Source organism: Tachysurus fulvidraco, chromosome 21, assembly GCF_022655615.1.
Source record: "Tachysurus fulvidraco isolate hzauxx_2018 chromosome 21, HZAU_PFXX_2.0, whole genome shotgun sequence".
Taxonomy (NCBI): Eukaryota; Metazoa; Chordata; class Actinopteri; order Siluriformes; family Bagridae; genus Tachysurus; species Tachysurus fulvidraco.
This window is the reverse complement of record NC_062538.1, coordinates 8,488,894-8,507,392: the sequence shown is the minus strand read 5'-3', so window position 1 is coordinate 8,507,392 and position 18,499 is coordinate 8,488,894. Positions and strand designations below refer to the sequence as shown.

General features: G+C 39.2%; 1 protein-coding gene and 1 long non-coding RNA gene across 3 annotated transcripts in view; one reads left to right on the top strand and one right to left on the bottom strand.

The window, feature by feature from the left end:
* The window catches only part of zbtb16a (zinc finger and BTB domain containing 16a), a 96,845-nt gene extending 87,427 nt beyond the window's left edge, over positions 1-9,418 (bottom strand). The window contains exons 1-2 of one of the 2 annotated variants that reach the window (XM_027134115.2): positions 9,199-9,418; positions 5,505-6,858 (exon numbers count right to left, since the gene is read on the bottom strand). In XM_027134115.2, the coding sequence (XP_026989916.1) occupies positions 5,505-6,763 (1,259 nt within the window). In that variant the 5' untranslated portion in view covers positions 6,764-6,858; positions 9,199-9,418. Of the gene's footprint in view, positions 1-5,504; positions 6,859-8,407; positions 8,535-9,198 lie in introns of those variants that run through there. The other variant, XM_027134116.2, reaches the window with a different exon arrangement.
* Positions 8,087-12,815, top strand: LOC125139845. Its single transcript, XR_007138971.1, has 3 exons — positions 8,087-8,428; positions 12,407-12,493; positions 12,719-12,815. It is a non-coding gene; the product is annotated as an uncharacterized LOC125139845 (long non-coding RNA).
* Positions 12,816-18,499: the final 5,684 nt, after the last annotated feature.

The following is an 18,499-nucleotide window of genomic DNA, read 5'->3' as shown; positions in this document are numbered from 1 at the left end:
ACAGTGAATCTAAATCAGGACATTTAGATAAATTTACCATGACTGACAATAAATATAACATAAAATGAAAGAAAAAAAAAGCCCAAAAAGGATTAACAACAAGCTATTTGTTGTTGGAAGGACGCTCTGACACACGTCTTGTGCTGTAGTAAAGACGTGCGGTCCAATCCATGCGATGTAACCCTGTGCTAAGTCTTTAATCGATACATCTCACTTCTCGACAGGGAAGACAGAAGCCAGATCTCAGATCAGAGGGATGCCGGTGTAAATCTTTACAGTTCAACCAGGGCCTTTTAAAGCCTGTCCATAACTGGGTACCTGCCAACAGACACTGTATCTGCGCTACATAAATATACGATAGTTATTCTAAAATGCACAGCAAGACTAGATTTATCAAACTGCTAAAAGACTTTTAAAAATCTTCCTACTGAAATGGAATAGTCTGAATGATCACGTGCAAAAAAATAAAATGAACGAAACCTTGTGTTCCGGATTAAATAAAGCACCTGCAGTTATCAAATAGAGTGCCTGTGAGTGCTCAGTACATGGCCAAAAAATTTCTAATTTCATTTGGGAAATCATTGGAAAAAGAGATCAGACTTAAATCAGACACAGATAGCTCTTACAGCTCCATAATCCGAACAAAACAAACTCGTATAACGAGCAATTAAGTATATCTGATTAGAGAAATGACCTGCAATCAAAATGAAAAAGAAGCTAGAATTAACTCCATGAAAGCATATTTTACCTCTTCATAATAAATTCTTATAAAGGATTAATTCTGAAACCTCTTTTCTCCTTGTCAAGGCCAACATTCTGCAAAAGAAAAAAAAATGATTGGAAAGTCACATTCTTTTAATTATCATCATACTTGATTAGTATATTGTTAAAAAGTTAGGGACTGTATTAACTCGAACCAATCGGCCGGTGAAAGGCACATTTTACACAAAACAGGGCGGATAAATGGACAAACTTTAATGGCGCCTTTATAGACCCTTGGAATTTCAAGGGCTCTTTAAGCTGTTGGCTGGGTGACCCATTTGGCTATGCTTTCTCCGACTGATTTTAGAAAATCAACTAGTAATAGGTGATATCCCTGTGGGAGACTAGAAGAAAAATGTGTTGATCAAGTTTATAGAGAAGGTGCATGCTGTCCTAGACATGAAGAGTATTATACTGTTGAAAAGAACACAGTGAACCAAATCTCTTTTTGTGCAAATAGTGACTATAACTTTTACAGCCGAAGTGTTGGACAGCAGCACGTGCTCGTTATAAGCCACATGGTCTGGCTTCGAGAGCAGCTCAGAGTCACAGTTGTTACGGCTGTTGCGTGAGCGTTGGTGGTTTTGTGGTGAAGCTCAGCTGCAAACGTTGCCTCGCTCACGTCGCTGCAGCCTGACGCTGGTGTTATCTCACCTCACAAGCTCCATGAAGCTTATCAGGCCAATCTGCTCTTGGTGTACTGGAGAGGAGAGTGCAGGATTATCAGTGCCTCCGATATTCAAAGATAAGACTCCTTTTTAAACACCAAGGCTAACTTCAGGTGCTAGCAGCATTCAGGAAACCTGGGTTAGGCTTTTTTAATCTGCGGTATCAAACTGTTTATTCATGTAACGTTGACGTTCGTTATAAAAACAATACGGCTTTAAGATCAAGATGGTGGAACCACCGGTTTCGTCAGTTAATTGAACTAAAGCTCAATTCTTGCCAAGAGTGAATGTCGGTTGCTACTGCATTTAAGTTCACAAAATGCGAAATATGTTAGAAAAAGCAAACGTAATGTACTTTCCAGAGCTAAGCGTAAACAAATTTGCTAATATGTACAAGCATGTTTAAAAACTACTATTTGCACCATCTTTGTTAAATTGCAATTACATTTCCTGTGACATCAATGAATCAATTAGGATGGCACTTTATTATAAAGCACAATATATAGTAAGTAGGTGGAAGATGTGCTGTTATAGGAAAATAAGCAGTGAAGGAGCGGTGTGAAGTGGCCTTGCACAAGCAAAATTCGGATTCTCTCCAATCAGGATGTAGAATTCAACAGCACTGTAGTACAAGAAAATAATCATATCACAAAACCGCCCCAATATAATTCTTAAACAATCTCTAAAATACACAACGTGCACCAGAAGAATTAAACCCGGCTCAGTGATAGTGTGTGTGAATGGTAAACAGTATCAATCATACTGACTGGCCAAAGATTATGATGATCATTTTATGGACTTATGATGCACTTTGAATGTCTGTGGTGCAGCTGAAATTCTATACAGCTATATACTGTAGCTTTAAACAGACAAGCGGTAAATATGATCTTAGGTTCAATAAACAGGGCTGACCTAAGGTGACCTATTGGTTAGACCGTACATGAACTACCAAGAAAAGCATGAGCTTTTTTGTGCAAGAGCTTTCACCTGAATTATTCCTATTCTCTGCAAGCTGATTAGGAGGTTACTGAAATATTCCACTAATCCTGTCTTCCTGATGTCATGGCACCACATTTGTCTCTGCTTTCTGTATCAAAATAAATCAAGAACTGAGAGCAGAGACTCAAATTTGTTGCCAAAAAAAGCTGCGATACTGCTGAAAGAGAGCTGCGATTTAGCCACGGCAAGGAAACCACGGGTGACTGCAAAACAAACAAACCCTTTCATTTTAGGTAATCCGGAGTCGTATATCTCATCCTGATTCCGTCACATAACTCGCGAGGACTCTCTCTTCATCTTGGATCAGATCCACATCTTACCGATTTGCCCTGAGCGCCATGACATAAGCCAGGGCACGGCTGAATAAATGGACCACACTAAATCCATGCAATAAGTGAGCACTTATTTATACACACATACGCGTATAGGGTCCTGTGCCATGTCTGGAAACAATTACAGTTAATTACGTTGACCTGTTTGTGCAAAATGAGCTTTCAAACAGAAAGATTTTTCACATTTGGAACTGGTGATGGCAGGGTCCCTGGCACAAGACGCTGGGAAATAATGTGTAATTACTCACAAGACCCGTCTCCCTGTGTGCCGCAAGCTGTCAGGAGTACAAGCCTGTAAATAGCCTTAGAAAACAAACACGGCCGTCTCTGTCACACGACAAAATCAGCGTTCGCATTCAAAAAGGAATCGAATTAGGATTCGTGCTTTCACTTGATATTATGGGCAATAAGAAAAGGAGAGAAACGGCAATTAAAAAGAAGGCTTTTAAAACACCACAGCTGCTGTAATGAATTCTTATCTATAGGAAATGATTTGAGAATCGAGAATAACGGCAAAGCAAATATTAATTCAAGGAAAGACCAAATGAAAAAGGCTATTTATACACCGATATTTACAGACATTGACAAATACCTCATTACCCTGTTCTGAATTACTAAGTCATTCATTACTACGCATAGGAATTCTAACCAGTTTTTATTAACCAGGATCGTTTTTTCTCTTCTAAACACACATCATGACACACCTTCAACACTTAATGAGTCAGCTCCTCATGATTCACTCGTGCACCAACAACTTTTACATCACACAAGCTTGTCAACTGTTTTCTTTTTCACTAAATGTCATTGGCACTGACAAAACCTCAAGCTGGTAACTTATCTAATAAAAACTTATTTATTGGTTAAGTCAGATCATCCACTTCCCTGTTCTCTGCCTTACTTTGGAAGAAGTCTGAAACCGAATCCTGGACAAATCGTGTACATTCCAGCAGATGATTTAAAATCTTAACTGACTCAGTAAAGAAAACCACTGAAACTAAGACTGTTGAAAAAAAAATGCCATTCAGTCAGCAAGTGGCACCCAGACAAGTGCTTATGTAAGCAGATCATGGGGAGAATCTGTGAAATAATTTGTGGAGAAAAAGATAAACACCTTCAAGTTAACACGCTCTTCTATCTCTGTGTGATTTGTATCACATTTGTGAAATTCTAGTTGGTAAAGAAAAAAAGTGATACTGTTTATCTACCATGGACATAAATGCGATGAACACTCCTAAGCTTGAGCCTAGAGATTTCCATCCCTCAACAGCAGCACCCCCTCCAGCTATGCTGACAAGAAGCAGAGGCCAGCCGAGTGGCCAAAAGGTTACAGCACGGAGGTCGGTCCAGACCCTGCACACAGCCCTCATTTCCTGGGCTGGACACTCGGCCCTTCTCATAAAGTTAATAAAGGCTGTGGTTGTGGTGGGAGGCTTGTCACTGGCCACGCGGTGGGGGTCAGAGGCTGGACTGCAGGCTGCTTCCCATTAGCCAGGTTTCTCCCCAGGTGTTGCTAATGGACCTGAGCAGCACCTCTCCAGCAGCTCTCACAGCCACTGGACCAGGCCTGGAAATGATCAGCACCCAAATCCGCGAGCACCACATCGAGCATAAGCAGCATACACACAATGCTAACAGGACCAAAATGAAGCATAGAAAACGTTTATGATAGTCTTCTGTCTGTGGACTTCTGATGCATTTGATGATTTACAAAAAGTACTCTAAAACAAAGTGTGACCCACGGAGTACAGCCACAGCACTCGGTCTTCACCAATCCCTTGAATTGGATTATTTTATATATATATATATATATATATATATATATATATATATATATATATACACACATATACATACACATATATATATATACATATATATATATACACATATATATACACACACACACAGTTTTCTATAAATAAGGCTGAGACTTGATGTACCTGATAATGCAAAATAATAATAATAATAATAACAATAATAATGAGACCCTTATATCATTACAATTTTTAAAAATCTTTTTCCATTTTATTTTCTTTACATATTAAAAATATATACCTTTTAAATTAAAATTACTACTATATAAATTCAGAATGTAAATCTAATTAACCCAGAAATAATTATAATACCCCCTTTTTTCTAGCCTTATTATTTGGTGAAAATAAACTGCCATATTAAATCTAAAACATTTTAGAAAAAAAGAAAAGAAAAGTATATACACCCTCTAGTTATAAAAGGAACAAAATTTGGAAAAATAAAGCTGGTTCTTTCGGTCAAAACTTCAACCCCTTATTTCTTCACCCTTAAATGCTAAATATATTCATGTTTTGCAGAACATCAATTTCCTGTGTTGAGGAGGAACTTATATTTTTATACAAGAAAGACATACAAGGATAAATTGGTAATGTATTAATGCATTACCATTGCAGCAGTAACGGAAACTGACCTCTAACATAAAGATAAGCAATCAGCAGCCACCTTTGTAAATGATCTTCAACTGGCAGCTTCCTGATCCTGAGATCTTAAATCACTGAACTTACACATGCACATCTTCCATTTCTTCACTTCACTGACCTGCAATACTAATTGTATCGAGATAGTACATGCACCATTCCCTGAATTTAAATAATGTGGTGAATTAGACTGGCAAAACACCTCCAGTCAATATGAAGAACTGACCATGCAAATACAGACACCAGCACAATGCTCTGAAACATGACAGGAGATGATATTGGAAACTACTCACCTGTGCTGCTCCACAGCCTCGTTGTCCGGTAGCTCAGCACCACACACATTGCAGCGCTCGTTTTGCCCGCTGCGCCCATCAGGCTTCATGCCAGCTGCTAGCTCACCCAGCTTGTTGAAGAACTCCCTCTGGATGAAGCTCTGTGGCAAGTGGCTGCTGTAGGCACTGAAGTCCATGGACATGGCTAAAGCTGGAGACATATGCAGGGTCGAGGCCATGGAGGCAGGCATGGAGAGTAAGGCCTCACCCTTATGGTTGAATGGCAGGCCATAAAGGGAGGCCAGGTGTTTCTCAGTCATACCTTGCATACCTTCTAGCCCAATCTGGACACCCTCATTTAGATGATCACCAACTCCGTCCTCACGGACGTACTGTAACCCACGGGCGCTGGTGATTACACTGCTTCTGGTGGGGGTACCAGGCCCATCACGGCTCTTATCGCCATCACTATTACGGTCTCCATTGCTCGAGGTGCTGGACTCCATGGGTCTAGGGCTCTCACGACCGTTAGCGTCATCCACCTGCATCATCTCCGTCTTGATCTCTGGCATTAAAGACTGTGGGTTACTCTGGGTCTGCCTTGTGTCCAGGGCGTGCTGCATGCTGCTCTGCAACAGTGATTGGCCGATGCTCATCAGGCTGTCCACTGCAGCTTTGGTTGGGCTCATTGTGGACAAACCAAAGGAAGTGGAGACAGATGGGCTCTGATCCACAATGCTGGACAGTGCTAGTGCTTGCTGGGCAGTGGACACGTAGACGTTGTCCTCCATGGAATGCTTCTTGGAGCCGGCAGTGCTCCTGCCATGCCTGCCTTTGTGCTCGTCATCCTCCTCAGTACCACCATCGTTCATGTTGACCTCTGCATCGTTCTCATCTGAAGACTGGATGGTCTCCAGGATCTTCAGGCATTGCTCCTCAAGATACTCAATCTCAAGTATCTCTGCTGCATACAGCAGGTCATCTAAGTCTTCCACTTTTGCTTGGAGCGTGGCAGTGTACGCATACTCCAGAATCTGTTGGAAGGTCTTTGGCGAGAGAAAGTCAAGGGTATAATGCTGGCTGTTGCGGTGGAAAAGGATCTCGAACATCTTGCTTGTGCATGCTAGCACAGTCCGGTGAGCATGGAACTCCTGGCTGTCAACCATGATGACCACATCACACAGCGTGCCAGCCAGGCGCATCTGATTGGCCTTGTGCAGCAGCGCAGTGGGGTGGTTGGGGTTCTGGAGCTGTATCATACCCATTTTAGTCAGATCCATAACGTCTCCGTAACCCACCAGGCCAATTCATGAGTCTCTCTCTCTTTCCACTCAGCAGTCTGTCCAGTTATCTTTATAAACAAGATAAGGTGAGTCTAGAGAGAGAGAGAGAGAGAGAGAGAGAGACTCAGTTAAATATAATCAGGAATGCGTATTACATGCGCTTCACTGATCTGAGTTACAATTTACCAGACTGGTGTTTAGTAATTTTTTAATTCCGATACAAATTGTCTAAACCTGTAAGATTCACATAAAAACTACAGTAAATGTCAGCTCTCGACAGACCTAAATCTCAACGTATCACAGAAAAACCAGACTACTGTAAATTACCAGCAAACAACACGACCTTTGTGTTCCAGCCTTGCAACAACGGTACAAATCACCACCTATGCCTCGAAAAGAGCTAGTCTGCCTCAATGCGAAGCCTGAAAGTGTTGCATTAGCACTAGGAAACCCTGCCTGTAATCACGCTTTTGTTTTGGTTTTCGAAGCTTGCTTCACAAAGCCCATCAACAGCCGCCTGAAATGAAATGGCATCTTATTCAGTATTCGCATCACAGAGCGGGATTGGGAGCGGAGCATGGAGGGTGAGGCAAGCTGTTGCCAGGAACAGTTGGAACAGAGGATGTCACAAAATCTCAGAGACTGAGTGGCAACAACGTGCCCATCTAAGGCTGGTTTTTAAAATGTTAAAGCAGTGCAAAGAGCAGAACACAAACATGTTTTCTGAATGAATTCAGGTTTGTTTTAAATTGGATAAAGAGGAGAGTCAATGCATAGAGAGATAGATTTTTGTGGGGTTAAGCACATCAATGTGAAAAAATACAGAATCTTTATATATATATATATATATATATATATATATATATATATAAAATCTGGTGGTCCTACACCTTTGTAATATAGAATAAACAATTGTAACAGTGACTACAGGTTTAATCACACCAATATTTCCACAACTTAAAGGTAAACAATGCTGTTAAAATCACACACACATGCACACATGCACACATACATACACACACATATACACACACACACACACACACACACACACACACACACGGTGTGTACTGGTTTATATATTCCGTTCATGAAAGTGATAAAACATCCAATCAGGGAAGATAGATTTAACCAAAATAAACTAATAATTTATAGTAAATAATTTAATGGTTTTCATTTTATATGATTCTGCTAACAATAATTTAAGCACATTCTTGTCCAGACGACCTACAAAAGATTGGACTAGAGGAATTTTCTTAACTTTAATACTGTCTTCAGCAGAAGTAAAGAGTCGCTTGCTCCGATGCGCAAAGCTGAAAAAAAATAAGCGCTTGGGTCACAAACTGCAAGTTAAATAAGCAACTAATAAATCAAATAGATAGATAGATAGATAGATAGATAGATAGATAGATAGATAGATAGATAGATAGATAAAAACAAATAAACAAATAAAGACTCGTGCATTGTTTAAAGTGAGTGTCACTGACTTGGTAAAACTGCATGGCTTCATAAAATCGCCATCAGTGACAGAGAAATAGCGGTGCAATCAGTGCAATTGAGCCGGAGCGCAAAGCGATCCACTTTGCGCTCAAGACTAAACGTTTACGCGCATAAAACATCCAGCAACAACCAGATAATAACCTTTGGAGTCGTACGGAACACGTGAGTCAAATATCTCAGCTATTGTGATACCACCGAGCCTACAAGGCGAATTAAAAGCAGCCATGCAGCAGATCGATACTGGAGTTTCCATACGAGGACACGCTCGCAGGTGATTCTGTTTAAAGCGTAATGGCAGCGTTACGCGTCAGCGCACTGTGCGCAAATGACGCCAAGTTACATGTAATCCATCAGTCAGTCAGCAAGAAAAGCGTTCATTAGGAATGAATTAACAAGAGACAAAAGAGTCGTTGTTTAGAACACACATCATGAGCATGCATCATACAGGTCTACTCATGCCCTCAAAGGAAAGTGGGCAATAATCGTCAGTTTTAACAATACTGGTAGTAATGTGGACATGTATGTGCAGCATGAGCAGTGAGATCAGCTCTGTGAACATTACATCTGTATACAGGTGAAGCGTTGGAGATGAACCCCGACTCTAACATGCGTAATATGCATCAGGTGCTTCACTGACATCGGCGCCACTTTTACTCAAAGCAACTTCCTTGCTTGTTCTTCTTTTCGTTTCAAAAAACACTTGGTCCTGCGCTGTCACTTTAAATGCAGCGATCAAGCTAAAACAGGCGAGGAAGTTGAGCTCGAAGCGTGTTTTGTAAGCAAACACGTTACGTTTCGTCAATCACTGACGCCAACAACACTCCGATCTGCGGTGCCTTAGTGAAAATATTCCATCTTTCCGGTAAGCCGTGACCAAGCCGTGACCATGCCGAGTCGCGGTGCCGGTCCCCTCCCGCCCTCCGGTTACTCACCTGCAGGTCGCTTGCACGCGCCGCTTCCGTACAGGGCTCTATTGAGGAGACTCGTGTATACAGAGCGCAGTTCACAGTACCCGCTCTCGCGCGCACTGACTCCCCTCCGCGCCCGCCTCAGCAAATCAACGGCGCGGTGACGTCAGCGGCTGCTCGCCTTCATTAAGCGCATCGCGCACGAGCGCTGCGAAAGCGAGACACCTAGGGGGGCTGCAGGGGGGCTGCAGAAATCAAGCAGCAAAGCCAGGGGTCATATCCAGCTAATCTACTATAATAATAAATAATACAATTTATTATTATTATTATTATTATTATTATTATTATTATTATTATTATTATTATTATTCAACGTGTATTTTGTTTATAGCACATTTTATACAATTTGAATATTTATTTATAAATACAGACATTGTTTGTTTGTTGTTTGTATACATTTCTAAACAGATAAAATAAATATATTTGGATTTTGATACATTTATTTACTTTTACAATATTTACTTTTGAGCATATTATGCTGAATGTATGTGTATATATAAGACAAAATTATATCTTAATATTGCAGCATATTCAGTCTGCATTTATTCTTATTAAAACAAATAAAATAGCATAACTAAACCGATAAAAAGATTTTTGAAGGACTTCACATTTTGGTACTGTATACTGTATGTGCTATATAAAAAGACGTTTAAAAATATTAGAATATTATTCTTTTTGCTGCTGTTGCTGATGCTATTACACTTTATAGCATATATATATAGTGAGTTAGAATACAGGTATTGTATTTTCACACCACAGTCAATTTCATAGTTAAAATTTCCTATTTTCAATAAAATTCTACAGATATAAAATATGTGTTGAACCTAAATTAAGCTTAGGATAAATTCCTTCATTTACCAACACTCGGTTACTTTGCAGGTACAGCACATGCCTCATAAATACTGAGGACAAGAATCTCTCCCACTTGTTATATTTCTCTTCTTTTCACCCACCTGTACACAGCGGCTTTCCAACAGGCTTGTAAATGAAATGAAAAGTTTGCAGTGGTGCGTTTCTGTACAGCAGGTCTGGTAATATTTCACCCAGCTTGATGCCCATCTGGCTTAATCAGGGATAAAGAAAAAAAAATCATGACTTTTATCTGCACATAATCCCTGTTTTATCAGGGATTTAAAAAAAAAAGATGAGCAAAATGATAAGTACAAACATGATATATAAAATGATGAGCATGAAATTAATAACTGCGTCTCAGTGCTGTGACAGTATTTAAAACCTCTTCATGTGTGAAGCACATTGAGACACAGAGGCTGCTGACAGATGAACACACTGATGTCTTTGTTAGTATTTGACCACACCAATGTAATGAGCTAAATTAGAGATGGAATATGCTGTTCGTTGCCAATTTCAATACAAAGCTTCTTTAATTGTACAAGTAGACATGATGCTGATTCATGTCCAGGAGTAATATGGATTATTAAAGACATACTTTTTAAGAGCATAAGTGGCATATCTGTTAAATATACAGTGCATGTGGTATACATCTGCTGTCCCTGTGTTGGTCTATTAGTGACTAATACTCTCCAGATGAGAACACATTTTGCTTTCACTGTTCCGCACTCTTTTACACAATAGGCAGAAGAGGTAGATGTGGACCTAACAGTTGACTTTTGAGCTCCTGCTATGAATAGGCTCTTTTTACACTCACATAATCCCAGTGGTGCCTTGGGACTCGGGTCCTGCCTCCAGGACCTCTGACCTCTACCTCTGACCTTGGCTAGATTTCCTCCTGTACAAAACCCCCTTCTTTGTGACAGTAAAAGATGCATTTTCCAAGCTGTTAAACACATACACTTAATAGCTACCTTTAAAGTTATCACATTGGGAATATACAATTTGTGAGGTTTAACGGTGGATTTAGAAAATAAATTCAATAAAATCGTCTTTCAAAGAAAGACAACAAAAATATGCCAATCCTCAAGAAGCTCTGTTAAGCTTTTAGGATACGTGCGGTGTAATTCACGGAAAAGGTTATTGTATTGCAATTTGATTGATGCTTTTTTCTTTTTACTGGCACGTGAACAATAAGCAGAACTGAGCTCTGGTATTGTAATCTGATGAAAATGGAAATTATGCCATTGTATTATGTTCTTCAAGGTTATGACAGTGAAGAAGATGTTTCACACTGTTTAGTAGAGACATGCTTTTATTACAAAACACAAATATTTCATTCAGACAGGGAAACTGTGAACTGTGTTTATACTACCGTGCTGTTGAATTCTCTGTTCTGATTGGTCAGAAGATGTAGCTAATGCATAATTTTCTGTAACAGCAAAAGTGCTGGCTGCAATTCAGATCACAGGCTTATGTTAATGTGTTCATTTTAGTGCATAATCTTTTTTATAGTAACAATAAACACAGGGAATTGTATAGCGAACACTCTGTATGAATGGATGTTAAATAGATTTTCTGCACAGAATCATTTATAGAAGGAGACTCCAGTGTCAGCAGTCAGAGGTCAAGCTGTTTCTTTATGTTTTCAGACATGGGAAAGAATTCAGGACAGAAAGCTTTTCAATTTCCCAGTAGCATGAGAACCTGTGTCTTATTAACTTCAAGAAAGTAAAAAAAGGAGTGGCTGGTGATGGAATGACTCTTTCTAGCTTCCAAACCTGAAAACTAACTTGTTTCATTCCACAAAGGATGTCGAATGTACCTAGAAAATGGATAAAAATTACCACATTTAATAAAAATGTTAGCAAAACGATGTGGTTCTAAAGGAATGAAAACTCTTGGGATGTTCACTTTTAGGATAATAATCCATTTTGTTGTAGAAACAGTACCTCAGATTCATCACACCAACCAGTCAATGATTGTTTTCTCATAACATCAAGACACCCCCTGACCCTATGTGTTTTATGCCTTACATAATCTCTTCGCCCACCTATTTTATGTTTATGTGTAGAATCACAGGAAATGGTGATTTTAATAAAGTTACAATACCCTTTGGAACTTTAAATCAAGCTCAGATTGGCCCACCCAACATGTGACATCTGATTGAAACCAGACATTCTCTTTTCCAGCACTAGAGAAGAAGAATGGCCACCGTTCTCATTGTTAATGGGTTGAAATGGCCATGTTGACTGAGCAGTTTTATTTACTGAGTGCATGTTTACCCCCCCCCCCCCCTCTCTGCCTTTGCCTGTTTGGTCAGATGCCAAGGTGATCTTCTGATCAATACAGATCTGGTATCAGCAAGCAGGAGGAAGAAGAGCTGCCTCATTAACCCTGCCGCTTCCAGGTAACACAAGTCTCCTAATCAGAGTTAGCTGACCCTACAATCACTAAGCAACACCTTGGACATTACGAGAGGCTAATACCAGTTACAATTAAGTCTCTTATGTCTCTTATTAACCTTTAAGACAAAAAAGTATGTCATTTATCCAGTAGGTCTAATTACACATTTTAGCTCACCTTGTGAATAAACAGCCTGTTATTAGATTTAATGTGTCATAATGTGTTTCAGAGGTGCTTGATGAGAGGAAAAGTTCTCTGTAAATCTGAATCAATGAGCTCCAGTCAGTGAACGTTGGGAGGAATTCCAAAGCTTCTGCAGAAGGAGGTGGAGGTGGAGGTGGGGATGGTGGTGGTGGTGGTGGGGCAGGGCCATGTCGGTGATTGATGTGTCTGTATTTGTGCTTTGTTAGTTGTGTCCTTCTAATGGACTGCAGATGCGAATGGTCTTGGTGCAACAGCAAATTGCTCATGTTTAGAACTGGAAAATAAACTGGAAAGACAAAGTGATGTTGAACAGACAAAGTTATTTAAACCATGTAAAGCAAGTGAACAAGTGGGTTTTGTTTACAGGGCTCTTGTTTTTTCCATCTCACTTTATGAATCCCAAAGATTTCCAGAGAGAGGGAGAGAAAAAGAGAAAAATTATCATATTCAAACATCCCTCCGTTACAACGGTCTTTATCTAATCTTTAATCTGGTGTCTGTCCTCATCTGATCCTCATAGCACTTAGGATCACAATACCCAGTTTACTGTAGAGATCACCTCAGTGTTTTCTCCTTATTTGTTCATTAATCATTCAGATAAAGGCCTTTTTAAACGCTTGATGTATTGCCTGATATATTTGCATTTTAACAGATCGTTTATCATTCACCTTAATTTTATTAAAGTTTATTAAGGACCATGTTGTACATGAACAGCATACCGTGCATGTAAAACTGTCTCACAAAACGGTTAATCACACTTTTTGTATAAAATGTAGTAGAATAAAGCTACAGGTATATCAGAGGTTTACAGCCTCCACTCTTAAAAGTTACACCAATTCTGCATAGACATATAATTCTATAAAGGTCTGTACTAAATGTAACCAAATATACAATTTAAAATGGAGCACCATTATTATTTGAAAGCCATGCTTGCTACCTGAGTCCAGTACTGGCATGAATTGAATATCTACTGATAAATAAACTGATTAAGCTTAGTAGGGTAAGAGGTGAATGTGTCAGTAAAGCATGCAGCTTGCACAATGCTGAAGTAGCAGATATAAAGCTTCCTCATTTTTAATCTTATTGCTCAAATGTCAAACTTAAAAAGCATACATGTTTTGTCTCAAAGACTAAATAGAGATGAAGAGGAAGTTGTCTAAAATTTTTAGCTGAATAGTCACTTTAATGTGGACAAATTTTTTTTTATTTAAGTACAGAAGGCTTCAGAAAAAGTTACTATAGTGCTGAGTACTATAAATAAATAAATAACTAAATAAGCATATTTAAATAAAATAGAGAAATAAAGTACATAAAACATACATAAATACATAGTTGTTGCTTTTTCACTTATAAGCCTGTGTCCAATGTAGTGTCAGCTTCTGAGCGTGTAGTGAAACCCAGTGCGGTTTTCATGCTTTTCTGATCACCATAGTTGCAAAGACTGTTATTTTTTTTTTTTTACTGTGCACTTTCTGTCAACTCAGACCAGCTTCTCTGACGTTTCTCACCAACAAAGCAGACCTACAGATCTGCTGCTCACAGGAAGTTTTTTGTTTTTCTGTGTAAACTTGAGACTGTTGTTCAAGAAAGTGACAGATCAAACCAGCCTCTCAGACACCAACAACCATGTCACATTCAAAACTCACAGTTATCACACTTTCCCACATTTAGATTTTTGATGTAAAATGACATGAAGATCTTAATATGTTACTGCATGATTTCATGCACTGCACTGCTGCATTAATTTAGCCATGTAGCCAGCATAATAATAAACTAAAAACTATATTCTTCCCCATTTTTAAATCTCATAACTCAAATGTCAAACTTAAAATGCAAATGTTTTCAGTCAGTAGACTAAAGAGAAGTAGAAACTGGTCTACAAGTAATTTCTGCTGAATTGTCAGCTTGATGTTCGTTTATGACGCACACTAGTACACCTTAATGTAAATGTTCCTTTAAAGTAAAGTAGGCTTTATAAGAGTTTCTGTAGTGGTTGTGCTGGCCACATAGGCTCATTATATTTGACAAAATTATAATTGCACAATTCCACTCAACTACAAACTGTTGTAGAAAGGACATTATTTAAATTTACAATGTAAATGTCAATTGTTTAATTACAATAAATTACGTATACAGATAAATTAAACTGAAAACAATAATACTAACTAACTAAAAAAAACATTTTGGCACCAAGAGCCATTCCATGGTCAGTGTAACAGAGAACACATTTCCCCTATTTTGATGTTGGATGTGAATACTGTCGGCATGATTTTACACATCGATCATTTAGGAATTTCTAATAAAGTGGACAGAAAGTATGTGCATACAGAAGAGTATACAATTCCCTCTAAAGGTATTGGAACACCAAAGCCAGTTCTATTATTTTGCAAAGAGGGATCAAAATGTCATATTTTATTTTATTTATTTATTTATTTATTTAATTTGTTTGTTTGTTTGTTTATATATGTGGTTTTATATTACCTGCATCAAGTCAGCATCCCTCTTCTGACATCACCATTCTTTTTGCATTCTTTTTTTGTAAATGATTTTTTTGGGGTAGTTATAATTGGCTTTCCATTTCACGCTATGCATATGTATTCAAAATGTATAATTTTATCTGTCATTAAATGATCATAAAATGTCATTAATTTAATTAATACTTAATTGAATTAACCAGTTGAAAACTTCGAAAAAAATTCTGTATTTTGTAAAAAAAAAGGTTTAATAAAAGTACTGAGATTCTTAAAGTCATGTTTAGGACATAGTGCACAGAAAGTGTGTTATCTTGCTGAGTATTGTATAATTGTTATCAGCAAGCTTTGTGGTTGGAGGTCCTGCTTTTTAAAGATGCAGCAAAGGCTCTAAAACTACAGAAAGCTCTAATGAATAGTCAAGCTTTTAAAAGACACTTCCCTGCAGTTTCCATTGGGTGAAAATTTTATAAACTTTCTTTTAGCCCTGAGTCAGCTTGAAGAGACCATTGTCTTCCCTGCTGAACGGCACCCGGACACTCAATACAGTTTAAACAAAGGATACGAAGATTAACAACAGGGCTGTCAAACAAACAGTGATCAGTTAGCTTTTCACTCCCAGAAACCCTGGGTCCCAAAAAAACAACACTCTCCGGCTTCACATCAGACAGGTGAACTACAGATGAAGTGATACCACTCTTAAAATATTTAGCGAGCAGCTGTGAAGGTGTTTTATGTGCTAAAATCATCATCTGATATACACTTAAGTCAATAAAAAAAAACCCCAAAGAAGGATTTACTGAATCAGTGCCATGACCACCCTGAGACCAGTTTACAAACAGAGTAAACATATGTTTCATTTTTATAAAAACAGGACTCTGAGTGTTTGCATTTTCACAGCACAGAGATTGCTTGAAAGCCTGTTCGGTTGCAGTGCGGAAAGCTTAATCATAGGGCAGATACATGTATACTTGTTTTTGCGAGAAACATGATTTTGAAATGAACACCCTGACATTTTTACTTGAATGCAACGATTTGGCCATATATACACAATGTTCTCCAGATTCTGTCAATCATTCAAAATACTTTAAGGTCTGATAAGTGCTTCCATAGTTAGACGTCAAATTTATCTAGTCCTGGAAGTTTAATGTTATACACAAAAACATTTTTGTTGAGTTTAGCACAAAATCGAAATGCATAAATCAGCACATATTCATTTTACACTGTTCACTGATGTCAAGTATATTCACTGAACAAAAAAAATTACATGTACTGTTCATTGATGGAACTCATGCTGCATTATGTAATTTTTCTTCTGGAAAAACTTTACCTGTGTTAAAGGCCTATCACTAGTTATTTGTCAGTGAATTTTCACAAGAGCTGTACATCCTGGCTGGGACACGTCTTCACACTCATGGTCACACTTATAGGGGCACATAATAGCTAATTCATATACTAGCATGTTTTTAGGAAGTAGGACGAGAGTGGGGAATCCAGAGGAACCCACTTGAGCGCCTGTGGAATTCTATACGGATCGTAACCTGAGCTCAGAGTCAACACATGGATCTGAGAGCCATGATACATACTAAGATTCCTGTCAAGAAAACTGATCATATGATGAAGATAATTATTATAATGCTGAAACAGGATTAAACGATATATGTGCACCGTGTATATAGATATATATAAATACATCTATATACATTAGATTATGGTAACCACCAGGTTCTTGGTTGGAAAAGCTGCCGCTCGTCAGTTTGTTCAAAGAAAACAACATTTTCCAGTGAAATGAACGTTCTAACTAAACGTTTCTGGAAAAATGGAAGGAACCATAAGAGAGATTAAAAATGAACGATTGATGTAGTACACATTCACTGTGGTGATATATTAACTATGGCACATTCCTGCAATCAGACCTCACTAACATTTTGATCTTGGTTACGGTCCTGGTGGGGGGAATTAGTTAGGAACTTGTCGTCAATATGGACTAATGAAATGTGCCTGAGAGTGCTTGCCTGTTGAACAGTAGGTGTGTAGGAGGGGTTCTGGGTCTCTGTGGAGATCCAAAGAGTCCCGCTGACCCAAGCTGGTGCACCTCTGCTGACCAGCACATTACAGAGCACTACACAGCTGCCTTCCATTCAACTAAAGAAAAGACCTGCCCCCCCTTGTTTCTCTCTGTCTCTCTCCCTCTCTCCCTCTCTCTCTCTCTCTCTCTCTCTCTCTTACTTGCTTGCTTGCTCTCTGTCTTCTTGTTTCTGAGTGTAAGACCCCAGCTGTCCCCAATGGAGCAGAATTCCAACCTTCCCTCCAAAAACTCTCTCTCTCTCATACGCTCTCTCTGTCCCTGCCCCCATTGTCCATCCGGGAGCATAGTGCTTAACCACTGGACCGGGCGCAAACAACAAAGTAATCATATTACAGTGTCCCTGGGGTAAAAGGGACAGCTATCCGCAGGGAATCTCCTGCGGCTAATCCCTGCAAGAGCGCCGCTTTTCTTCTCCAGGGCCAAGCCCACCTTTTCACAGCAGCTCCGGAGGCACAGTCCTTTAACTGCTCAAGGATATCGACTCTGCGGCTGTGCTCCCGCAGCCCCTGTAAATGCCACCAGCTGGGGACAGTGAGGGGGCTAACATTATATTGGCAATGTATTCAGTAGTCTCACACACACACACACACACACACACACACACACACACACACACACACACACACACACACACACACACACACACACACACACACACAAACACACACACACACACACACACAATGTGCATCGTCCTCCTCTGCTTTTCTCATTTGTTCTGTTTTATTTCAGTCCTTTCATTACCTCACCTTCATTCCCTATTCCAGCATACTTCATTTTTTCCCCACTCTTATGACCGCAGACACGATTGCAGCTTTTTATCAATTATTAATACGCCACAATAAATCACCTCTAATTAAACACGTTCGGCAGCCGGGTGTGTAGATTTACCACCCCGGATCCTCATCCAGCCACATTAATAGCAGCCCGGTGCACATGAATGATGCACTATAAACACAAGTCTCCATAGAGTCAATGCAGCAGCAGGGACTCTCTAGAGAATGAATCACTCAGTAGTGTGTTTGAGTGTAAATAATCACGGTAATACTTATGTACATTTACACCCTTATGAATATTCCTGTCTTTTTGTGTACAGCGTAGTAACCTTGGATTAAAACCTCTCTCTATGTTACATCCTAGATGTAGTCCAGCTAAATCCGTCTTACATTTATCTCGGGTCAGACTCCTACCTTTTACTTGTACATTTTTCACTGTACATTTTGAGGCCAAATTTTGCAAAGATCCA